General features: G+C 54.4%; 2 protein-coding genes across 12 annotated transcripts in view; one reads left to right on the forward strand and one right to left on the reverse strand.

Annotated features, from left to right (window-relative positions):
* The window catches only part of STAT5B (signal transducer and activator of transcription 5B), a 91501-nt gene extending 90247 nt beyond the window's left edge, over positions 1–1254 (reverse strand). The window contains exon 1 of one of the 3 annotated variants that reach the window (XM_077971744.1): positions 957–1254. The gene's annotated coding sequence lies outside the window, so the exon portion shown is untranslated. Of the gene's footprint in view, positions 1–282; positions 860–956 lie in introns of those variants that run through there. The other 2 variants (XM_028836505.2, XM_077971745.1) reach the window with 2 other exon arrangements.
* On the forward strand, positions 562–25213 carry STAT5A (signal transducer and activator of transcription 5A). Of its 9 annotated transcripts, none has more exon segments than NM_001278358.3 (19): positions 562–1095; positions 1878–2015; positions 2342–2498; positions 4428–4517; positions 8308–8482; positions 12731–12861; positions 13110–13261; positions 13696–13851; positions 14257–14436; positions 17335–17422; positions 17523–17645; positions 18609–18701; positions 19187–19393; positions 20648–20742; positions 20829–20959; positions 21415–21570; positions 22283–22334; positions 22647–22754; positions 23780–25213. In NM_001278358.3, coding segments are annotated over 18 exon segments (2385 nt in total). In that variant the 5' UTR covers positions 562–1095; positions 1878–1887; the 3' UTR covers positions 23943–25213.
* Positions 25214–25312: the final 99 nt, after the last annotated feature.

The raw sequence follows: 25312 nt of genomic DNA on the forward strand, positions 1-25312 counted from the left end.
CCTCGTGGGAAGGGGCCCCTTGGAGAGGGGGACTGAGGCTGTAGACAGGATGTTCACTGCTGTGGCAAGGCCTGTAGGCAGTTTCGAAGTTGGGAGGACTCAAGACGGTCCCTTCCTGGACTTTTCTGAAGGTAGAACCAGCCTCATAAATAACTAGGCTGGGTGAACGGGGGCTTTAGCTAGTTTATGGATCACAGTCGGCTGGTGAGGTCACGCGCCCACTGTGTGGCCCTGGGTGGCCCTGGGCAAGCCCCTTCCCCTCTCTGGACTTCCACTTCTTACCTGCAAATTATGGAGAGGGGGAGGGCTGAAACACATGACTGCCAAGGTTCTTTCCAGTTCCTCCGTCAGGGTTGAGTTTAGATGGCGGGAGTAAAAGAAGGAGGGAGGTGCTGCGGTGGTGGGCTTCTCTAGAATCCCCAGTCCTTCCCCTCCCTACAGTTTTGCCTCTGAGGTCACAAAACCTGTGGCCCCCAAGACACACACGCGCACACACGCGCGTGTACGCACACACCCCACACATTTGTTTTTTAATCTAGGGGCTCAAAAGATGACACTCGTCAGAGCTGGAAGGCATCGCCAATTGGTCCACCCTTCCCTCCTCCCTTTTTGCGGATGAGAAAACTGAGGCCCAGGTTTGGGATTTCCAGAGCCCGGGATTTCCCAGCGCCCCCTACCAACCACATTCCCCCGGCTATTCTGACCCGCCCCGGTTCCGGGACGCTGCCTCGGAGCCGCAGCCGAGGGCCGGCTGGGACTCCCGGGGGACCCCGCCGTCGGGGCAGCCCCCACGCCCGGCGCCGCCCCGCCTTGCAGCCCGCCGGAACGGCAGCCGCTGTTGCGCACTCGCAGGGGAGCCGGCGACCGAGGGCGGAGGCAGGGAGGGAGCGAGCGGGGCTGGGAGGGGTGCTGGCGCGGGCTCGCGCGCTGTGTATGGTCTATCGCAGGCAGCTGACCTTTGAGGAGGAAATCGCTGCTCTCCGCTCCTTCCTGTAGTAACAGCCGCCGCTGCCGCCGCCGCAAGGAGCCCCGACCGGGAGCGAGAGCCGCGGGGCGCAGAGCCGGCCCGGCTGCCAGACGGCGCGGCCCCACCAGGTGGGTGGCCCGGTGGCGCGTCCTGGGCGGCGCGCGGAGAGGGGACACTCGACTGCCGCCCCGGCACCTCCGACACCCGGAGCCCGACGGCCGGGCGCAGCGCGGGGATCAGTCCCGGGCACCGCGAGGGAGTTGGCACAGCGCAGACAAGGGAGGAGGGACAGGGGTCGGGGATGAAGGGCAGTGGCCAGGGAGGGCGCTGTCCTGGCACGCATCGTAGAGGGAGCACTGTCGGGCTGGACCCGGGGAGACACTAGTGCACAACTGGGGGAGCAGCTGAAAAGGGGAGCGCCCAAGTCCCCAGCCCTCTCTCCTGAACAGCCCCAGCCACGTGCCCGAAAAGCCCTAGCCTTCGAGTGGGAGCTGTCGGCGCTGGCCTAACTTTGGGTTGGAGTATCTCCCCTTCCCAGAAACTGGGCCCGAGGCAGGCTGGGGGGATCCTTGCAGCCCTCTCCAGAGGGCCTGTGGGCCTCCCGCCTTCAAGTTTCTCTTTCATTTTCTAGCCGTACCCCCCACTGGGGAAGCTCCGGTGGGGCAAGGGGAGAGGAAGACGGGGAGGGCACCTGCTTCTGCAGAGCACCTTCTCCTCCCCTTCAACGGGTTCCTCGTTGGAGGGGATGGGCTGCCCTCCATCTCTGTTCCCGAACAAGAAAGCTGTCTGTGGGAAGGGAGGGGCCTGGCCTGACCGCGGTCCAGGGATAGGTAGGCATGGCAGGGCCAGGGGCAGGCCCGGTTCCTTGGCCTCTGGAGAGGAGAGCACTTCAGCGCTCGGCTCGCCCTAGGTGAACGGCCATGGCAGGCTGGATCCAGGCCCAGCAGCTGCAGGGAGATGCGCTGCGCCAGATGCAGGTGCTGTACGGCCAGCACTTCCCCATCGAGGTCCGGCACTACTTGGCCCAGTGGATTGAGAGCCAGCCATGGTAGGCACGTCCCGCCCTGCCCCTCCTCAGAGGGTCCCTACCATCCAGGCCCTTTGGCCTCTAGTTCTACTCATGGTGGTTTGGTGTGACTCTGGTCCTGCCTGTCCTTCTCTGTGCGGAAGGGGTGGTGTCCCTGTGAAAGGGGAAGCCTGGGAGGACAGAGAATGGTTTTAGACTCGGATGTCTGTGGAGCTGCTGGGAACAAGTCTTGTGGGCCCTGGAGTGCCCTCGGTCATGAGCCTGGGGTCTCCACTTTATTCTGGGTCTCTGACCTCCTTGCCCAAGGAGGTGCCACAGTAGATTTTTCTCTCCTGCCCCGCCCCAAGGGATGCCATTGACTTGGACAATCCCCAGGACAGAGCCCAAGCCACCCAGCTCCTGGAGGGCCTGGTGCAGGAGCTGCAGAAGAAGGCGGAGCACCAGGTCGGGGAAGATGGGTTTTTACTGAAGATCAAGCTGGGGCACTACGCCACGCAGCTCCAGGTGGGTGTGGGCTCTGGGCCACCTACGGGGAGGCAGCATCATCTTGTTCCAGCATCAGAACCCCTGGGTTTTTTCCTGGCCTGGCCACTGACTCACCATGTGACCACAAACTTATTGGGAAGTTTTCTTTGATTTCCCCCACCCCCTCTTTCTAAATTAGACCTGTCAGATTTCTTTAGCATATTGCAAAGCAAGGGTGGGAGGTGTTTGTTGCCAACAGAGGGAGATGGGTGAACTGGCCTTGTGGAAGCAGCAGAAGGGATGGAGGGAGACTGAGTCAGGATTCCTGGGTTGGAGAAGGGAAGACCAGCACTCTAGAAATGAGGCAACCAGACCTCCCTCTTGGGCTTTTTTCAAGGTGAGAGAGGAGCTGTCCCAGAGACAAGAGCTGGACACAAGGGCTTTGAATTGAGGGTTTAGAAATAAGATGTAGCTTCTTCTTTACTTGAGGAGTAGGGGTGTGGAGGAAGAGAGGGAGTTTTTGTGGAAGCAGGAAAGGGGTGTGGGTAGTGATCACAGTCAAGCATTTATGGGAACTCACTTATGTTTCCTAGACAGCCCTTCAATACAGACAGCGGGGTGCCAGGGAAATACAGGTTCATCCCAGAGGAGGGAAAAACAGGAGAAACCTGAGGGGAACCAACATAGGAGGCCAGGGGCAGGGTGGTGGGAAGTACCTTGACCTTGGCATCAGATGTCCTGAGTCTGGAGTCATCTGCTTTCTCACTTGGTTGCATCTGGACAAGTACATAATGTCTCTCAGTATCAGTTTTCTCATCTGCGAAATGGGGATTATAGTTTCTGCTTATGTCCTAGGGTTTCCATGCTGTTAGTGCAGTGGTCCCCCACCACTTTTTGGCACCAGAGACCGGTTTCATGGAAGACAATTTTTCCATGGACCGGGATTGGGCAGGGAGGTGGTTTTGGGATGATTCAAGGGCATTACATTTATTGTGCACTTTATTTCTATTATTATTACATTGTATTATGTAATGAAATAATTATACAACTTACCACAATGTTGGATCAGTGGGAGCCCTGAGCTTGTTTTCCTGCAACTAGACAGTCCCATCTGGGGGTGGTGGGAGACAGTGACAGATCATCAGGCATTAGATTCTCATAAGAAGTGCATAACCTAGATCCCTCGCACACGCAGTTCACGATAGGGTTAGCATTCCTATGGGAATCCAGTGCCACTGCTGATCTGACAGGAAGTGGAGTTAAGGCTGTAATGCGAGCAATAGGGAGCAGCTGTAAATCAGATGAAGCGTCATTTGTTTGCTCACTGCCACTCACCTCCTGCTGTGTGGTCTAGTTCCTAACAGGCCACGGACCTGTACCAGTCCATGGCCCAGGGGTTGGGGACCCCTGTGTTAGAGTCAAAAGAGATGGTACATTGAAAGTGCTTCATAAGACCAGGCGCGGTGGCTCACGCCTGTAATCCCAGCACTTTGGGAGGCCGAGGCAGGTGGGCCACCTGAGGTCGGGAGTTCAGCCTGACCAATGTGGAGAAACCCCGCCTCTACTAAAATACAAAATTATCTGGCATGGTGGTGCATGCTTGTAATCCCAGCTACTTGGGAGGCTGAGGCAGGAGAATCGCTTGAACCCAGGAGGCAGAGGTTGCGGTGAACTGAGATCACACCATTGCACCTTTAGCCTGGGCAACAAGAGCAAAACTCCGTCTCAAAAAAAAAAAAAAAAGGGGAAAGTGCTTCATAAACTGTGGGTTTTTAATTCACTCCAAACCAGATATGAAGATGTTGGAGGGGAAGATGAGGATGAGGAACAGAAAGATAGAGGTGTCTGGGAGGCTTTCTGGGAAAAGCTGAGGCAGAGGCTGAAGGAGAGGAAGGGCTGGGCATGGCATGGGACTGGCATGGCTGGAGCAGAGGTTGGCTGCTGGAGGCTGCTGTTGGATTCTTTCAGAACACGTATGACCGCTGCCCCATGGAGCTAGTCCGCTGCATCCGGCACATTCTGTACAATGAACAGAGGCTCGTCCGAGAAGCCAACAATGTGAGTGTCCCTTGGGGATGGGGAGGGGTGTTGAGAAGTCCTTCCATATGCCTTTCTCTCCAGAAACAACTGTGTTTATAGAAAACAGCAGCACGAGGAGAGCACCAAGAAGATGAGGGACGTGGGCAAGTGTGAGAGGTGGCAGCATTGCACGCCAGGGTGGAGTGACCCCCTAGGTCCAGTCCCTGGCTCTACCACTTAACTAGCTGTGTGACTTGAGCAAGTTGCTTAATCTCTCTGAGCTTCTGTTCCTACTGTCTTTCTTTCTCTGTCTCTCTCTCTTTCTCTTTCTTTCTTTCTTTCTTTCTTTCCTTCTTTCTTTCCTTTTCTTTCCTTCTTTTCTTTCCTTCTTTTCTTTCCTTCTTTTCTTTCCTTCTTTTCTTTCTTTCTTTCTTTCTTTCTTTCTTTCTTTCCTTCCTTCCTTCCTTCCTTCCTTCCTTCCTTCCTTCCTTCCTTCCTTCCTTCCTTCCTTCCTTCCTTCTTTCTTTCTTTCCTTTCTTTCTTTCTTTCTTTCTTTCTTTCTTGTCTTTTTGACACAGAGTCTTGCTCTGTCACCCAGGCTGGATCTCGGCTCACTGCAAGCTCCGCCTTCCAGGTTCATGCCATTCTTCTGCCTCAGCCTCCCGAGTAGCTGGGGCTACAGGCGCCCACCACCATGCCCAGTTAATTTTTTGTATTGTTAGTAGACATGGGGTTTCACTGTGTTAGCCAGGATGGTTTCGATCTCCTGACCTCGTGATCCACCCGCCTTGGCCTCCCAAAGTAGTGGGATTACAGGTGTGAGCCACTGTGCTCGGCCCCTACTGTTTTTTTTTCCCCTGAGACGGAGTCTTGCTCTGTTGCCTAGGCTGGAGTGCAGTGACACGATCTCTGCTCACTGCAACCTCCGCCTCCCAAGTTCAAGCAATTATCTTGCCTCAGCCTCCCGAGTAGCTGGGATTACAGGTGCCCACCACCATGCCCAGCTAATTTTTTTTGTACTTTTAGTAGAGACAAGATTTCACCATGTTGGCCAGGCTGGCCTTGAACTCCTGACCTCGTGATCCACCCGCCTCAGCTTCCCAAAGTGCTGAGATTACAGGTGTAAGCCACCATGCCCGGCCTGTTCCTACTCTTGTAAAATGGAGATAGCAATCCTACCTATCCATGTCAGAAGAACTAACACAGGCAGGCTCAGAGAAGTGAGGCCCTGGGAGGGGTAACGGGGACGCATCTCCGCAGTTCTGAAATAATAAGAGCACTGGGCATCTACACGGACAATGGCACAGTGCTCTACCATCTGCAATAGAGCAAAAGGAATTTCACAACATGACGTAACAGTTAGAAATCTTAGAACAGTGACCAGAGCAAAGGTCATATTATTTATTTATTTATTTATTTATTTATTTATTTATTTATTTTTGAGACTGAGTCTTACTCTATCATCCAGGCTGGAGAGCAGTGGTGTGATCTCGGCTCACTGCAACCTCCGCCCCTTGGGTTCAAGAGATTCTCATGCCTCAGTCTCCGGAGTAGTTAGGATTACAGGGACCCACCACCATGCCCGGCTACTTTTTGTATTTTTAGTAGAGACAGGGTTTCACCCTGTTGGCCAGGCTGGTCTCGAATTCCTGACTTCAAGTGATCCACCTGCCTCGGCCTCCGGAAGTGCTGGGATTACAGGCATGAGCCACTGTGCCCGGCCTATTATTTATTTATTGTTGTGGACACGATTTCAGGATTTACTCAGCAGACATTTACTGAGGTCTTACTGTACATCTGATGCTGGGCTATCATCAGAGAAACACATAAAGCCCTGGTTCCTGCCTGGAAGGAATTCTGGCAGCGATGGATTCTCTAGAGATGAGCTGAGTGCTAAGCGGGCCTACGTGGAAAAAGCACCCAACTCAGATCGGGGCAGGCTGGCAGGGGAGCGTCCTGAGGACAGGCATGTCTGAACTACAGTGGAGAAAGGCAGGAGAGGAGGGATGAATTTTCTAGTGAAAAGACAGCAGCTGTGAGAGCAGAAGGGCGTGAATCTTCTTATCACGTTGGAAGACTTGTAACTGGTCAGTGTAACTGGGGAGAAGGAACCAAGTGGGGGGTTGCCATGGATAAAAATAGATAGAGACACCCAGGCGCGGTGGCTCACGCCTGTAATCCCAGCACTTTGGGAGGCTGAGGCAGGCGGATCACCTGAGGTCAGAAGTTCAAGACCAGCCTGGCCAACATGGTGAAACCTGGTCTCTACTAAAAAATACAAAAATGAGCTAGGCATGGTGGCGGGCGCCTATAGTCCTAGCTACTTGGGAGGCTGAGGCAGGAGAATCGCTTGAACCCAGGAGGGGGATGTTGCAGTGAGCCAAGATTGCACCACTGCACTCCAGCCTGGGCAACAGAGCGAGACTCTGTTTCAAAAAAAAAAAAAAAGAGAGAGGGGTTAGAAACCAGGTCACAAAGGGTCTTCCAGCACAGACCCCATGTCCGTGACCTGTTGCCATCACAGAGCTACATGCAAACCTAAAAATGACTTCAGCCTCATTGACAAATCCACGTCCACGGTGCTGGTGTTGTCATGGTCTGGCAGCTCATTCCTTCCTCCAGCCATAAAGCTGTTCCTGAACACTGCTGGTGTTCTAGGCCTTGTGGATTCTGTAGCACACAGGAAAGACAAGGTCCTAGCCCTTGGGAACCTCACAACCTTGTGCAGGGAGACAGACAGAAACACGTAAGCAAACACAAGAACAACACACTTTCAGACAGGAGCAGCATTACTGTGAATTGGCTCATCAGAGATGACCCCTCTGCAACGGTACCAGTTAAAGTGCTTTGCCTCAGGAGGATCTGATACCAGAATGTTCCAGACTGTTGGAACAATAAGTGCAAGGGCCCCAGGGCAGGAACATGCCTGTGTGTTCAAGGAGCAGAACAGAAAACACACATTCCCAGGGAGCTGGAGATGGAGGTAGGCAGGGCTATGGCCAGCAGACACCATGGGAAGGGGTTTGGATTTTATTCTGAGAACAGTTCATTGGAAAGGCTCTGAGGACTTGGTTGCCTTCAGCCATGCGCTCCCTTCCTTTGTGACCTGGTTTCTACCCCACTCTATTTTTTTTTTTTTGTGTGTGTGTGTGTGTGTGTGTGTGTGTGTGTGACGGAGTCTCGCTGTGTTGCCCAGGCTGGAGTGCAGTGGTGCAATCTCGACTCACTGCAACCTCCCACTCCTGGGTTCAAGCGATTCTCCTGAATGTGCTGAAGGAATGGCTGGATCCAGGGAGAGCTTGTTGATGCCTCTCCCCTAACTTCATTTCGGGGTCTCCAGGATGCCTGTGAGAGGTTCGGCCTCTTTCCTCTTCCTTTGATCACAAGGGGGTCTTAAGTGAGATGATGTGTGTTTACAGAGCCCTGTTCTTCCCTGTGTCCCTAGGATCTACTGCAGTCCACGGCATTGGGTCAGCAAATAAATGTAGAGCGAGGGGTCATCATCATTAGTGGGAAAACCCAGGTGACACCTGGGACGTGTTGAGTTCTAGTCCCTGGGAGGGAAATTAGATGGCCCCTGTTTGGATACTCTGGTGGAGGCAGCTGTGACATAGACATTTGTACTTTGAAGGTGCCGTTATCTGCTGTTATCTGCCAGGTCACCTGTTTCTCCTCCGTCTTTCCCTTTTCTATCCCAATTCTGGCAAATGACTCCTTCTGATGCAAATGACCCTCCCTTCTTGCCCTAGTTTGGGGTTTGGAGTCTGTAGTATTGGTGTTTCCTCCCATCCTCTTTTCCCCGAGTTATTTCCACTCCGTCTGTCTCCAGTGCAGTTCTCCGGCTGGGATCCTGGTTGACGCCATGTCCCAGAAACACCTTCAGATCAACCAGACATTTGAGGAGCTGCGACTGGTCACGCAGGACACAGAGAATGAGCTGAAGAAGCTGCAGCAGACTCAGGAGTACTTCATCATCCAGTACCAGGAGAGCCTGAGGATCCAAGGTGAGGCGCGGTGGAGGCACAGTGTGCATCCTGAGGGTGGGCGTGAGGAACATTCTATGGGCTCCTGGAGGGTAGGGCTTGGTCAGTGTCCATCTCCTCAGCACTTTGCCCAAAGCCTGGTAGAAGCAATGGCTCCCGGTGACTGAGCCCCTGCCGTGGGTCACACTTGGCACACATTATTTAATTCAACCCTTTCAACAATCCTATGAAGTGAACAGTTGTGTTATCCTTCCTTTGGTAAAAATGAGGTTCAAAGAGAACAAGTAACTTGGCCTAGGTTGTCTGTAAGTTACAGAACTGGATCTCAGCTAGAGATATATCGTAAAATTCCTATACTTTATTAACCAATATTCTCTCCTTAATGGTATATATTCTGTAAATATCTACATAAATAGGTAAATATGAACGGTGCTCCCTAACCAGAGGGAGGACTTGGATTGGAAGTCTTCTGGTTGAACCGGGCTGGGAGAAGTGGAACTTCCAGAGTGGGCCTTCTTGAGCCTCACGGATAGGATGTGGGCCTGGGAGAAGAGGTGACAGTAGAAAATTCTCCTGTGTCCTAGGTCCATAGTTTGCCAATGGCTCCCATGATAAAGATATAGGGAAATAAAAAAATCAAATTAACTTGGAAGGAATTAACCCCAGGTACAATTTGAGGAGTCATGGGACGTGGTCCATCTATTAATATGTCCCATTCCAGACTGACCCCAGAAATGTACCACCCCTTCTTAGTGAGAACAAGGGGCATCAAACTGCTTTTTCCTTTACTCTTTTTAATCTGGTTTCTTAAGGTAGACCTTAAGTCATTGATTTTAGACCTTTCTTCTTTTCTTTTCTTTTTTTTTTTTTTTTTTTTTGAGACAGTCTTGCTCTGTCACCCAGGCTGGAGCACAGTGGCACGATTTCGGCTCACTGCAGCCTCTGCCTCCCAGGTTCAAGCAATTCTCATGCCTCAGTTTCCCAAGTAGCTGGGACTACAGGTGCAGGCCACCATGCCCGGCTAATTTTTTTAGAATTCTATTGTAACTATTTAAGCTCTCTTCCTAACCCTGCACTGTCAGTGCTTTTTGTATACTGAGACCAGCTCAGTGCCTGAATGTTGTAGCTATTATGTAAATACTTGCAGGATAATTCTAAATATTTATTTATTTATTTATTTATTTATATATTTATTAATTATTGCCCACGCTGGAGTGCAGTGGCATGATCTCAGCTCACTGCGACCTCTGCCTCTCACGTTCAAACTCTTCTCATGCTTCACCCTCCTGAGTAACTAGGACTACAGACATGTACTACCACGCCTGGCTAATTTTTTTTTTGTTGTTGTTGTTTTTTTGTAGTTTTAGTAGATGTGGGGTTTTGCCATGTTGGCCAGGCTGGTCTCAACCTCTGGCCTCAAGCGATCTGCCCGCCTCAGCCTCCCAAAGTGCTAGGATTATAGGCATGAGCCACTGAGCCCAGCCAATACTGGCAGGATAATTCTTTTTTTTTTTTTTTTTTGAGACGGAGTCTCACTCAGTCGCCCAGGCTGGAGTGCAGTGGCGCGATCTGGGCTCACTGCAAGCTCCGCCTCCCGGGTTCATGCTATTCTCCTGCCTCAGCCTCCCAAGTAGCTGGGACTGCAGGCGCCCGCCGCCACGCCCAGCTAATCTTTTGCATTTTTTGTAGAGACGGGGTTTCACCGTGTTAGCCAGGATGGTCTTGATCTCCTGACCTCGTGATCCGCCCGCCTCGGCCTCACAAAGTGCTGGGATTACAGGCGTGAGCCACCGCGCCCAGCCCTGGCAGGATAATTCTAAGAGAACTTCCCCTCATCTGAATCTATCCCAGACTGACCCCAGAAGAAGGGCAGCTCCTTCTGAGAATGGAAACGGAAGATTTGGGGCTGTTATTCCTACCCAAGTCCTTAGACTGGCGACAGTATTTCTGATCCCGTGCCTGACTTTTCTGCTTCCTGTGTGTGGTGGTGGATTAGGTTTGGATCCATCATGCAGTGTCTTCTCAGTCCCATTTGTCAAGTTCACTCAGCAGAAACACAGACTGTTGATCCGCTTTTGCCAGGGAAGGCTCAGCTACCTCCAGTGGAGTAGGGAAATTGCTTCCTGTCTCCCTGGCCTCCTTCCCAAAAGCTTCTGCAAATTTCCAGGAGAGACCTAAGTGGGTCCCTTGCATAGGAAGGCTGGGCCCAGGTGTTGGGATCACCACCACCCTCCCTGTGGCTGGGCAGGATTCCCGTGGTAGCCGTGCAGACGCCTCGGATCTGTCCGTGCCTGGATGATCCTCTTCCTGCTCGATACCTGAGTGAGATTGGAGCCATATTTCTGAGTTCTAGCTCTGGGCTGTTCGTGGCTACATAGAGTTGCTTTTGTCTGTCCCAGCTTGTGCATCCCATGGGGCAGGGCTGGGGTCAGGGTGACATGACCCTCAGGGGCCAGCCAGGAGCTCAACTGAGACATGCTGATGCGTCTTCTGACTCAGCTCAAGCAAGGACGCTGGGCTGTTGAGAAGGAGATGGGAAGGGATTAATAGTCCCAGGGTGGTGGAGAGGGGCTGTTGTTGGGAGGGTGGGGTGGGCCTGCTGGTGGTGGCTGTAACTGTGGACATGTCTAGTTTCTTAGGCTGGGTTATTGATACACAGGTGCTCCTGTGTTCCATGTTCCCTGTGTCTTACATATTTCATAATGGATACTTTTTGTTTTTTTTTTTTTTTTTGAGATGCAGTCTTGCTTCTCCTTGGCTGGAATGCAGTGGTGCTCTCGGCTCACTGCAACCTTTACCCCCCAGGTTCAAGCAATTCTCCTGCCTGGGCCTCCTAAGTAGTTGGGATTACAGGCATGTGCCACCATGCCCAGCTAATTTTTGTATTTTTAGTAGAGACAGGGTCTTGCCATGTTGGCCAGGCTGGTCTCGAACTCTTGACCTCAAGTGATCCGCCTGCCTCAGCCTCCCAAAGTGCTGGGATTACATGCTTGAGCCACCACACCTGGCCACATGATGGATACTTTTTTTTTTGAGACAGAGTCTCGCTTGTGTCGCCCAGGCTGGAGTGCAGTGGCCCGATCTCAGCTCACTGCAAGCTCCGCCTCCCGGGTTCACACCATTCTCCTGCCTCAGCCTCCCTAGTAGCTGGGGCTACAGGCGCCCGCCACCACACCCGGCTAATTTTTTGTATTTTTAGTAGAGACGGGGTTTCACCATGTTAGCCAGGATGGTCTCAATCTCCTGACCTCGTGATCTGCCCGCCTCGGCCTCCCAAAGTGCTGGGATTACAGGCGTGAGCCACCGCTCCCGGCCCCATGATGGATACTTTTTAAAAGGTAGTGAGGCCTGACTTACTCCCTGTCCCACCATCGATGACTCCTCACAGATGGTGTGGAGAAAAGCCACCTCCCTCCGGCCTCCCTTTCCTGAGAGAATCTTGGTGGCTCTGCATCCCCAGTGGCCCTGGACGTGCTCTCCTCTGCTGTCTGTCTGTCTGTCTCCCCTGGTTGGTCGGCTGGGCTCACAGTGAGCCAACCTGGACAAACATGCTGGGCCCCTTCCGGCCCCTCGAGAGTCTCATCCTCCCCTGAGGGCGGACTGCTGTGCTCAGGGACGAGACAGAGCGGCCGGGGCCGGGGGCCCTGAGGAGGCCTTGCTGCGGGAGGGATGGGGCCGAGCAACTGCTTGTCTTGTCACCTCTTCTCTCTGTCCTGTTCCCCATTAACCAAGAAGGACGAACCTCACACAGAGCTCACCCATGCCAGGAAGCTTTCTGGCATCTTCCATGTCCTCATGTATTTAATCTTCAAGCGCCCCACTGAGGCAGGTACTGAGATTCTCCTGTTTTACACGTGGGGGAGCCGAAGCACAGAAAGGAAAGTGATTTGCCCAGGTTCACCCACAGTCAAGGGCACGGGCACACTTGCACCCCAGACAGCCTAGACCCACGCCGGGCTGTGAGAAGAGGGCTGGCAGCTCTGTGTGGCAGGCAGGCAGGAGACAGGCGGGCCTCTTCCCCAGCTGCCCCAGCACCCGTGTGCCCCCAGAGGGGACGCTCAGAGTCAGGAGGCCAGGGAGCAGGGCCCAGAGGCACCTCCTGAGGCGCCCATTCATCTTGCCCCCGCTGTCTGTCAGGAACTCCGACTTGCCCTTGATGCAGTATCTGAGCCTGGGAGGGTCTCGCTCCAGAACGGGTGAGTGCGCTTCCCTGGGCCTCCTGTTGGACACTGGGAGGTGACGGTCATGGTTTCCTATCCCTTCCTCTAGCTCAGTTTGGCCCGCTGGCCCAGCTGAGCCCCCAGGAGCGTCTGAGCCGGGAGACAGCCCTCCGGCAGAAGCAGGTGTCTCTGGAGACGTGGCTGCAGCGCGAGGCACAGACGCTGCAGCAGTACCGCGTGGTGAGTGGGGTCCTGGCCTTCTCCTGGGCGTGGGTGCCATGAAGTCAGTCTCTGGTGACCTGAGGGAGGGCTGGGGCCCGGATGAGAGCAGAACCTGGGAGGGTAGGAGGCATATTTTTCTGGGAGTCATGCAAGGCAGAGCAGCTTGGGGAGAGGAAATGGCCTGGGCCCTGCTCTGCCATTTCCCAGCGAGGCCCCGCAGTGTTCTCTGGGAGCCCAGAAGGGGCTGCTGTCCTCCCTTCCCTCAGGAGCTGGCCGAGAAGCACCAGAAGACCCTGCAGCTGCTGCGGAAGCAGCAGACCATCATCCTAGATGACGAGCTGATCCAGTGGAAGCGGCGGCAGCAGCTGGCCGGGAACGGCGGGCCCCCCGAGGGCAGCCTGGACGTGCTACAGTCCTGGTAATGGTGTGGGGCGGCCAGAGGGCAGGGCAGGAGGGGCTGGTGGGGACCCTGGCTGCTTCTGCCTCCTGTGCTGGCTCCTGCAGCAGGCCCCCTCCATCCTGGGGCAGCTCTAGTTTCTCCAGGGGGCCTGGTTCCTGAATCAGACTTTGGTCCCCCATCCTGTGCACCTCCCCCAGGAAGGGGGCTGCTGTCCTGGGGGTGGGAGAGAGCTCGGGGGTGTGGGGTGATGCTCGGGCTGTTTGGGCCTAGTCAGGGTCGCCCCTCCTGTGTACATTTCTAATTCTGGGAGGCAGGGAGCTCTGCTCTTCCCATGGGTGGGAGGTGTGGTGAAAGCACAGAGCCTTCCTGCGGGAGGGGGAGCTGTGTCTTGGGGCCTGGCGTCTGTGCGAAGAAGCCATTGTCCTCCTGTTGGCCTTGGGGCTCCCGTGCAGGTGTGAGAAGTTGGCCGAGATCATCTGGCAGAACCGGCAGCAGATCCGCAGGGCTGAGCACCTCTGCCAGCAGCTGCCCATCCCTGGCCCAGTGGAGAAGATGCTGGCTGAGGTCAACGCCACCATCACGGACATCATCTCAGCCCTGGTGACCAGGTGACTGCTGCCTGTTGGCCATGCCCAGGAGCTTGGGGCAGCTCCAGACTGCGTGTGGGGGGCCGCAGGTGCCTTCCAGACCAGCAGATTCGCTTTGTGCCTGTCATCCCTCCCCACTCCGTCTCCAGTTGCTGTGGCTGCTGGGTGCCGCCCTTGCCCGGTTTCTCCTGTGGACACTGCAAGAGATGCCCTTGGGCCGCAGCCCATGCCAGCTGCTGTGTTACGTCACTCCCCTTTCCATCCTTTCCCTGGACTCTCATGGCTTCCCCAGGAACAGAGGCTGTGCCCGTGCTTTTCACCTCCTGAGCCCCGCGGGAGGCAGACCCACCCCCACCACAGGAGGACTGAGAGCCCTTTCCCCTGCGCCAACCCCTCATCGTACGTCTGTCCCTGTGTCCCCTGCAGCACATTCATCATTGAGAAGCAGCCTCCTCAGGTCCTGAAGACCCAGACCAAGTTTGCAGCCACTGTGCGCCTGCTGGTGGGCGGGAAGCTGAACGTGCACATGAACCCGCCCCAGGTGAAGGCCACCATCATCAGTGAGCAGCAGGCCAAGTCTCTGCTCAAGAACGAGAACACCCGCAAGTAATTGTGCCTCTCCCTTCCCCTGCCCAGACTTAGGTGTGGGGGACCTGCACCCCCTCTCTTTGTCCTTGCATCCAGCCATGTCTTGTCCCCTAGTTTACCATGTTGCCCAGGCTGGTCTCGAACTCCTGGACTCATGCAGTCTTCCCATCTCAGCCTCCCAAAGTGCTGCGTTGACAGGCGTGAGCCACCACGCCCAGCCGAGTATCAGTTCTTTACCCTGGGGATGGCGTGGCTGCCAGAGAGCTGAGGCTCACTGCCACTGCCCAGCATTGTGAGAGACTGTCATACCACTTTCTCCTGAAAGTGTGTTGCTTCACACCATTGTAAATTCAATCATGTCAAACCATCATTAAATCTGGACAGATGGTACACTGCCCTCCTCCTACTCAGAGACCATCCCGGTTCCTGCAACAAGCATGGTGCTAGGCTAGATGCGGTGGCTCACCCCTGTAATCCCAGCATTTTGGGAGGCCAAGGTGGGAGGATCACTTGAGCCCAAAAGTTTGAATTGGACAACACAGGGAGACCCTCATCTCTACAAAAAATTTTAAAATTAGCTGGGCGTGGTGGTGCACGCACCTGTAGTCCCAGCTGTTCAGGAGGCTGAGGTGGTAGGATCGCTTGAGCCTGGGAATTTGATACTACAGTGAGGTATGATTGCGCCATGGCATTCTAGCCTGGGTAACAGAGTGAGACCCTGTCTCGAAGAAAATCACACAAAGTATGGTGTTGCAGCCGTGTTCTAGAACCTGTGCTATGCACCGAGGACGAAACTGTGATCCCAACAGAATTGGGCTGTCTCCTTGCTCAGCGCCTTGACCAGCAGAGCAGGCAACAGATGCTGGGAAATGCCTGATGGTGTAGCCATGTGGCAGGGGGACGTGTAGGGCACTGAGAAAGGGGGTCTTGATGCAGGAGTAAAGAAATGACAGTCTTAGGCTCCTGGTGGAATTAGAGGTAGCTAGTGATAGGGAGGGAAGTAGCAGAGAGAGAGGACTTTCAGGCAGAGCCCATGTGCCGCGTCCTGAGGGAAGAGTACAGAGAGGCTGTGTGTGGCAGAGTGGGGAGGTAGTGTCCAGTGTCAGGGCAGGCCACCCACAACATATGCAGGGGGTGAATGAATGAGTGAGTGAATGAGTGATGTGGAAGACATGGCCCCATCCCCTGTCATCCAGTTAAAAATGTTTACTGAGGCTGGGCGAGGTGACTCACGCCTATAATCCCAGCACTTTGGGAAGTGGAGGCGGGTAGATCACTTGAGGCCTGGAGTTCGAGACCAGCCTGGCCAACATGGTGAACCCTGTCTCTACTAAAATACAAAAATTAGCCGGGCTTGGTGACATACACCTGTAGCTCCAGCTACTTGGACCTCTAGTCCCAACTACCAGCTACTCTGAGGCAAGAAAATCACTTGAACCCAGGAGGCAGAGGTGGCAATGAGCCAAGATTGTGCCACTGCACTCCAGCCTGAGCGACAAAGCGAGGCTCTGTTTCAAAAAAAAGAAGGCCGGGCACAGTGGCTCATGCCTGTAATTCCAGCACTTTGGGAGGCCGAGGCGGGCGGATCATGAGGTCAGGAGTTCATAACCTGCCTGACCAACATGGTGAAACCCCGTCTCTACTAAAAATATAAAAATTAGCCCGGCGTGGTGGTGGACGCCTGTAATCCTAGCTACTTGGGAGGCTGAGGTAGGAGAATTGCTCGAACCCAGGAAGTGGAGGTTGCAGTGAGCCAAGATCGTACCATTGCACTCCAGCCTGGGCAACAAGAGCAAGACTCTGTCTCAAAACAAAACAAAAAAACAAAAACAAAAAAACTTTACTGATTTCCTACCATGTGATCTGGGGTGAAGATGAAGACAAATGATCTCACTGCCTTTGAGCTTGCGCTGCAGCTGGGGAGACTGATGAAAATACACTTTAAAAGATCAGGCAGGGCCAACCCAATGACAGACAGTGGAAAAGAAGTTAAGACAGAGCAATCTAGGCTGGGCGCGGTGGCTCACGCCTGTAATCCCAGCACTTTGGGAGGCCAAGGTGGGAGGATCATTTGAGGTCAGGAGTTCGAAACCAGCGTGGGTAACATGGCAAAACCCAATCTCAACTAAAAATACAAAAATTAGCCAGGTGTGGTTGCACGTGCCTGTAATCCCAGCTATTTGGGAGGCTGAGGCAGTAGAATCACTTGAACCTGGGAGGTGGAGGTTGCAGTGAGCCGAGATTGCACCACTGCACTCCAGCCCGGGCAAAAAGAGCAAAGCTCTGTCTCCAAAAAGAGAAGAAAGAGCAATCTGCTAGCATTGGAGATGTGTTAAAGGCGGGGGTGAGGGAAGGTCAGCCTGGTAAGCTTCACCAGATAAGTGGTCCAGGAAGGCCTTTCTGGGGAGCTATCTGGGCTGAGACCTGAAGGAGGAGAAGGCTAAGAGTGTTTGGGGTGACAGGAAGAGCAAGGGCCAATGTCCAAGCCTGGCATGTTCAGCAGACAGCCAGGGCCAATGGGGCTTGCGTGTCCTGAGTGAGGGGAGAGGAGTTCAGTGAGGCCAGGGAGGTGGGTAGGTGTTAAACATAAGGATACTCATAGACTGTGGTTGTGGTTTTTATCTTAAGTGCATTAGAAGCTACTGGAAGTCCCCAAAGCCCCTCACATCAATCTTTGTATCTGAGGAATTTCTAATAATAGATCCAGACCTCACCATTGGAGACCTTGCCTTGGGTGCTGGGCACCAGGTTGATGGAGAAGTCAACCCAGAAAGATGCCAAGAAACACTCTTGGGGGATGGGGGCAGGGGCTTTTGGCAGGGCTGAACTGAGTGAAGACCCCAGCCCAAGGTGTGGACAGGACCATGCTCCTGGCCTGGGGCCTGTGTAGAGCTGGGACTCCCCTCTCCATTGCAGCGAGTGCAGTGGTGAGATCCTGAACAACTGCTGCGTGATGGAGTACCACCAAGCCACGGGCACCCTCAGCGCCCACTTCAGGAACATGGTGAGGACAGGGCCCACCCTCAGAGGGCAGGTCTGCCCAGAGCCGAGTCCTTGTAAGCAGCCGCAGTCTCCCTGTTCCCCTGTCACCTCCCACCCTGCAGTCACTGAAGAGGATCAAGCGTGCTGACCGGCGGGGTGCAGAGTCCGTGACAGAGGAGAAGTTCACAGTCCTGTTTGAGTCTCAGTTCAGTGTTGGCAGCAATGAGCTTGTGTTCCAAGTGAAGGTGAGGCCCCCAGCCCTCCTGCCCCAACTGCTGCAGTTCACCCAGGAGGTGGAGGGGCCTGCCTTAGGACTCCTGGCTGCATTGCCACCGGACAGCCTGCTTTGACTCTGTGGGTACCTGTTTGCTAGGTTATAATCTGGGACTAACCCAGACAATTTAGGCAATGGCCTAAGAAGAATTGGTTGTAGTTTTTGTTTGTTTGCTTGTGCCTACGTTTTGTTGGGAGGGGTTTATGTTTGGAACTGTGGGTGAGGAAAGTGGGTTGGGACCAGGTGTAGTGGCTCTCACCTGTAATTCCAGCATTTTGGGAGGCAGAAGAGGGAGGATTGCTTGAGTCCAGGAGTTCAAGATTAGCCTGGGCAGCATAGTGAGAACCTGTATCTACAAAAAAAAAAAAAAAAAAAAAGTCAGGCATGGTGGCATGCACCTATAGTCCCAGCTATTCTGGAGGCTGAGGCAGGAGGATCACTTGAGCCTAGGAGGTCAAGGCTGCAGTGAGCTGTGATTGCACCATTGCCCTCCAGTCTGGATGACAGAGCGACACCCTGTCTCGAGAAAAAATAAAGTGGATTGCGGCCACACGTGGTGGGTCATGCCTGTAATCCCAGCACTTTGGGATGCCAAGGCAAGTGGATCACCTGAGGTCGGGGGTTTAAGACCAGCCAGACCAACATGGAAAAACCCTGTCTGTACTAAAGATACAAAATTAGCCAGGTGTGGTGACGCATGCCTGTAATCCCAGCTACATGAGAAGCTGAGGCAGGAGAATCGCTTGAACCTGGGAGGCAGAGGTTGTGGTGAGCCGAGACTGCACCATTGCACTCCAGCCTGGGCAACAAGAGTGAAACAATGGATCAAAAAAAAAAAAAAAAAAGCATTAAAAAAAAAGATGGAGCACATTGCTTAAGCAGAGGGCACATGGTGGTCACGCCCCATCAACTTGGGTTCCTCTGACTCCTGTAGACTCTCTCTCTACCTGTGGTCGTCATCGTCCATGGCAGCCAGGACCACAATGCCACGGCCACCGTGCTGTGGGACAACGCCTTTGCTGAGCCGGTGAGTCCCCGTGGGAGCCCTACCCCAGCCCCCCCACCCCCCGGGCCCTAGGACTTGCCTGGGGTCAGCCCCACCCCAGGGCCAGCCCAGAGGTGAGGTGAGGCCAGAAGGGCTGGGGTGCTGGGCGCCTGCCTTCGGCCATGGCCTTGGTACTCTGTCTGGGTTCCAGGTTCCTGGACTGGGGTCTGTGAGGTCTGTGAGTTTGGTCTTTGGATCCTGGTCTGGGATTCTCCTTTGGCAGATGGCTTGGGTCCTTGCTGTCTGTCCTCTGAGCCCCCACCCCCTGCATCAGCTTTCTTCCCTGCAGGCTGGGGTTGCAGCGCAAGCTAGTGTATAAAAGCCACCGCATTTCTTACCCTTGCATTTGTGTCACCTTTCTGGATCTGTCTCAGTCTCCCGTCTCTTAGTGTCTGTGTATCTCGTGTGTGTGTGAACATTTCCAACTCCCTTAATCTACCTTTTCCCCTCTCTTCTCTCCCTCTCAGGGCAGGGTGCCATTTGCCGTGCCTGACAAAGTGCTGTGGCCACAGCTGTGTGAGGCGCTCAACATGAAATTCAAGGCCGAAGTGCAGAGCAACCGGGGCCTGACCAAGGAGAACCTTGTGTTCCTGGCGCAGAAACTGTTCAACAACAGCAGCAGCCACCTGGAGGACTACAGCGGCCTGTCCGTGTCCTGGTCCCAGTTCAACAGGGTAGGGGCCCGGCCACCAGCCGTCCACCAGGGCCTACGGGGGTCTGTCGCTCCTCTGCCTCACAGGTTACTGCCTGGTCTAGCACCCCACTCTCCACCCCCAACTACCCTCTCCTACAACCAGGAGAGATGGGGGCCCCTAGCCTCAGGAAATGCAGGCAGGGGCTATAGGAATTGTGCTCAGTGATGAAGCCAGAGTGAGATGACGGAGGGCCCCAGGGCTGGGAGTCGGGATCCTTGGGTTCTGGGCCTAGATGTTTGCTAATTTTCTCTTTTTTTTTCACAGACAGAGTCTCACTCTGTCACCCAGGCTGGAGTGCTTACTGCAACCTCTGCCTTCTGGATTCAAGTGCTTCTTGTGCCTCAGCCTCCTGAGTAGCTGGAATTATAGGCGTCCACCACTATGCTGGGCTAATTTTTGTATTTTTAGTAGAGACGGGGTTTCACCATGTTGGCCAGACTGGTCTCGAACTCCTGACCTCAGGTGATCCGCCCACCTTGGCCTCCCAAAGTGCTGGGATTACAGGCGTGAGCCACCACGCCTATGGCTCTGGCCCTGCTTCTGCCTCTTTCCTCACTAATTTTTGAAGACCCATCCATTCTCTGTGCCTCAGTTTCCCCACCTATAAAATGAGGGGATGACTTTGGAGGCCCCATCCAGCCTGGATTATTTTCTTTTCTTTTTTTTTTTTTTTTTTTGAGACGAGTCTCGCTCTGTCACCCAGGCTGGAGTGCGGCGGCTGGATCTCAGCTCACTGCAAGCTCCACCTCCCGGGTTCACGCCATTCTCCTGCCTCAGCCTCCCGAGTAGCTGGGACTACAGGCGCCCGCCACCTCGCCTGGCTAGTTTTTTTTTTTTTTTTTTTTTTTGTATTTTTTTAGTAGAGACGAGGTTTCACCGTGTTAGCCAGGATGGTCGTGATCTCCTGACCTCGTGATCCGCCCGTCTCAGCCTCCCAAAGTGGTGGGATTACAGGCTTGAGCCACCGCGCCCGGGCAGCCTGGAGTATTTTCTACACCTCTTACTCCCACCCATGGGCTAGTCTTGGACCCTAGTGTCTTAGAAGCAAGTTTCCTCTCTGGGTCCCTAGGGTACAAGTTGGGGGCTGTGTCACTTTATGGTCTGCTGGAGTGTGGTGGCAAGCAGGGGTGAAGAACTGGGAGAGGGCTGGGTGGGAGCAGGAGGGCCCTGACTTTCGTGGGCTACCTGTGACCTGGGGCACCAGCCCTGACTCGGGGGTTCCTGGGCCCTCAGGAGAACTTGCCGGGCTGGAACTACACCTTCTGGCAGTGGTTTGACGGGGTGATGGAGGTGTTGAAGAAGCACCACAAGCCCCACTGGAATGATGGGTAAGGAACGGGGGCCACAGGGTCAGTGGGCACAGAGGGACTGTGGCTGTGGCCCAGTGGTGACGCTCAATGCTCCATGCACCCAGGGCCATTCTAGGTTTTGTGAATAAGCAACAGGCCCACGACCTGCTCATCAACAAGCCCGATGGGACCTTCTTGTTGCGCTTTAGTGACTCAGAAATTGGGGGTATCACCATTGCCTGGAAGTTTGACTCCCGTGAGTGCCCGCTTTGCCCACACTCCAGCCCCAAGGCCCAGTCTCCTGTTCCCTTGCCCCCTCCCCCCGCCCTCCGCATCGGGCTTGTGTCCTTAGAAGGTACCCAGTGGGAAGCTTAGTATGAGAGGGCTGTGGCTTGGAAATTCCCTTTCTATCGTTTTCCATTCTGGAGAACCTGAAGTCCCCAGCCCCATAGACTCCAGGACGGTTGGGCGAGTTCTCCTGCAGTTTCAGCTCTCCCTGCTCTGCCACAACCCAGCCTTGTTGGTATCTGCTCATCTGGTTTGCTGAGTAGAACATCCTGCATCGGCTTTCTTCCCTACAGGCTGGGGTTGCAGCGCAAGCTCGTATATAAAAGCCCATATTTCTCTTGCAAGCCTGCCTTAAAGCCCCACAACCTTGGTCCTCCTCCTGCTTGCTGGTGGATTATGGGAATGAGGTTGTTCTTTTCACAGCGGAACGCAACCTGTGGAACCTGAAACCATTCACCACACGGGATTTCTCCATCAGGTCCCTGGCTGACCGGCTGGGGGACCTGAGCTATCTCATCTATGTGTTTCCTGACCGCCCCAAGGATGAGGTCTTCTCCAAGTACTACACTCCAGTGCTGGGTGGGTACTGCCCCAGGACCCTGCCGGCTGACTCCCCCGGGCTCTTCCCCAGCCCATAGACAAAGCCTTGGGCTGCGCCGTGGGGACTCCCCAGGAGGAGCCCAGGGGCCATGTCCCCTGTGGGTTTTGGCCCATGGGGTGACGGAGAGGACTTCAGGGCTCACAAACGAGAGGGAACGACAAACCTGTCCCAGCTCTCTTCTCTGCAAAGTGAAAGCTGCATGGATTCTCACTTCTGCACACTCGGAGGAAAGGGTGGCAGTGCTGTAGGGAGTGGCCGGGATCATTCGAGCCCACAGATAGTGCTCTGCTCCCCACCTCACCAGCTGCTGTCTCCACACCCTGCTCACAAACCTTCCCCCGAGTGGAGTGCAGGCAGCAAAAGGGAGAAGTCTCTTTTCTTCCAGCTGCCCCAAATCCATTGGTTGGGTTTGCTTGTTCATTCTCTTTCTTTGACGGGTGGGGGCAGGGAGAGGGAAAGCAAATGGCCAGAAAAGGAACCAGGAGAAGGGATGGGATTCAAGCCAGGGGTCTCAGTGACCCTCAGGCAGGATTCATCAGCTGGTGTTTACTGGGGGCCCTTGGGAACGCTCATCCCAGCTGAGACCACAAGGTGATGTGGGCAGGAGGGAGACTGCATGGGGCATGGACTTCTACCCCACTTGGGAGTTCCCAGAGACTTTGGTTCTCACTGCGGTTCTCCCCTTGGCAGCTAAAGCCGTTGATGGATACGTGAAGCCACAGATCAAGCAAGTGGTCCCTGAGTAAGTGGCCAGGTGGCTCTGGCCCTCCTTCTGCCTCTTTCCTCCTTCCCCAGACCCTGCCTCCTGCCTCCCACCCTGATCCTGGGCCCAGCTTTCTGCTCCCCCAGGAAACCTGTCTCAGCCCTGGGGAGGGACCTGGGCTTGGTCACGCTGTGCCAGTACCCGAGTGCCCACTCCTGTAGCTGGAGCTCCAGGGCCAAGTGGGCACTTTGTCCTTCTACACCCCGAGAAAGACAAACATGCCCCTCGGTCCCCTCCCCGTCAGCTGTCCCGGCCTCCCAGGCGGCTGAAGCTGTTCTCTTCCTTCTGCAGGTTTGTGAACGCATCTGCAGATGCCGGGAGCGGCAGCGCCACGTACATGGACCAGGCCCCCTCCCCAGCTGTGTGCCCCCAGGCTCACTATAACATGTACCCACAGAAGTAGGTGGCGTTCTCATGGGGGTCCACAGGGGAAGAACTGGGGGCTTGGCCCCAGGCTGGACCCCTGGAGGGCTGGTGGGCAAAGGAATCCAGAGCTCTGGTTAAGCCCCGGTCCAGGAGGAGTGAGATCAGCCAGGAAGACAGAGCATTTTGAAGCTAGACATAGCAGGGTCCAGTCCTCACTCTAGTACCAACTGTGCAATCTTGGGAAAATGATTGAGCCTCTCTGAAGCTCAAGTTTCCTTACGTGTAAAACGGAGGCAAGAATGCTTGCCTCATGAGAACGGGAGGAGCATTAAAATGAGACACTGTGGGTGAAGCATTTCCACAGGGAGGGGCTTGGAAGGGCTTGATACAGGGTAGCTGTGAATGGGGTGGTTGTTCTTAAGAGTCTGGTGGGAACAAGGTAGAGAATTAATTCCCTTCCTCACTGTGGATGGCCAGGGCTGGATGTCTGGGAGGTACCACCTTCCAGTGGGACCACTGAAGATCCCAGGTTCCAATCCGGAGTCCACCACCTCCCAGCCAGGTGGCCCAGAGCAAGCTTCCTGACATGGCCTTGTTTCCTCGTCTATAAAATGGGGTCAATACCCACTCTCCAGGTGGCTGTAAACATTGGAGTCATGTGCTCAGTAGGCTCAGCCATTCTAGGTGCTCAGTGAAAAGGCTCAGCCGTTCTAGGTGCTCAGTGAACGGGGCGGTGCCTACCACGCAGCTGAGCATAATTGCAGGTGGGCAGAGCCCACTGTGTCAGTCACCTGGTTTTACAGATGAGGACAGGGAGAGGGGAAATGAATTCCCTAAGATTATTCAGTGAGTTAGCAAGAGATGGGAAGAGAGTGGGGGTCTGCAGAAGCCAGTGGGCTGACTGCTACCCAGCTCAGGGTGGGGTGGGGGCATCCAGCCAGAACTGGTCCTGTTCTCATGAGACGAGTTTGAGTGGAGAGCAGGCTGGAGGCTGTCCCCAGGGAGCCTGAGGCTGTGAGAAATGCCAGCTCCCTCTGACATCCCCCTCTCTTTACCAGCCCTGACCCTGTCCTTGACCAGGATGGAGAATTCGACCTGGATGAGACCATGGATGTGGCCAGGCACGTGGAGGAACTCTTACGCCGACCGATGGACAGTCTTGACTCCCGCCTCTCGCCCCCTGCCGGTCTTTTCACCTCTGCCAGAGGCTCCCTCTCATGAATGTTTGAATCCCACGCTTCTTTTTGGAAACAATATTCAATGTGAAGCGTTCGTGTGGTGAGCTTAGTATGGCTGTGTACACCGACACCTTTGCAGGCATGCATGTGCGTGTGTGTCCTTGTGCATGAGCTACGCCTGCCTCCCCTGTGCAGTCCTGGGATGTAGCTGCAGCAGTGGTGGCCTCTTTTCAGATCATGGCATCCAAGAGCGCGCCGAGTCCGTCTCTGTCGTGGTAGACACTGAGCCTCTGTCACTGCAGGCACTCAGTGCAGTCAAACCTATTCCTTCTGTGCCCTTCATCTGCTCAGCAGCTATTTGAATGAGATGATTCAGAAGGGGAGGGGAGACGGGTAACGTTTCTAAGCTTAAGTTTCACTCCGGAGTGAGAAGCTTTGCCCTCCTAAGACACGGGGCGGGGGTGTGTGTGTGTGTGTGCGCGCATGTGCGTGTGCATGTGTGCGCGTGTGTGTGTCTATGTAAATGCATCTGTCCTCATGTGTTGATGTAACCGATTCATCTCAGGAAGGAGGCTGGGGTTCATTTTTGAGTAGTATTTTATACTTGAGTAAATGTGGACTCCAGACTCTCTGTGAACCCTCGGAGAGCGCGTCTGGGCCTGGCCATGTCCTTAGCACAGCAGGGCCGCTGGTTTGAGTGAGGGTTTCTGAGCTGCTCTGAATTAGTCCTTGCTTGGCTGCTTGGCTGCTTGGCCTTGGGCTTCATTCAAGTCTATGATGCTGTTGCCCACGTTCCGCGGGATATATATTCTCTCCCCTCCTTGAGGCCCCAGCCTTCTTACCTTGCCTCTCTGTTCGTAACTTTGTCTATGAAGAGGAAGGAAAGATTGGGTCTAGGATATGGTGGGTGGACAGGGGCCCCGGGACTTGGAGGGTTGGTCCTCTTGCCTCCTGGAAAAAAAAAAAACTGCAGTGAAAGACAAGCTGCAAATAGCCATGTGCTGCGTGTCTGTGGAATCTGGAGTGAGGGGTAAAAGCTGATTTGGTTTGACTCCGCTGGGAGGTGGGGCCAGGCCTTGCGATGTTGCGTAACTGGCTGTGATCTGGGAAGGCCTTGCTCCTAACCACACACGCTCCTCCCTCTGAGGCTGTAGGACTCGCAGCCAGGGGCAGCTGACCATGGAAGATTGGGAGCCCAAGGTTTAAACTTCTCTAAAGGGAGGTGGGGATGAGAAGAGGGATTCTTTTGTACTTTGTACAAAGACTACACATTTGTGTAAACAGTGTTTTGGAATAAAATATTTTTTTCATAAATTTGCTGCTATGGCTCCTGGTTGGGGCGTTGGTGGCCTCCCTGGGTGATGGGAACCCCTGGAGCTGGGTTGTTCTGTTCCTTCCCCCGTGCATGCCTGA

This window comes from Macaca mulatta, chromosome 16 (assembly GCF_049350105.2).
Source record: "Macaca mulatta isolate MMU2019108-1 chromosome 16, T2T-MMU8v2.0, whole genome shotgun sequence".
NCBI classification, from domain to species: domain Eukaryota; kingdom Metazoa; phylum Chordata; class Mammalia; order Primates; family Cercopithecidae; genus Macaca; species Macaca mulatta.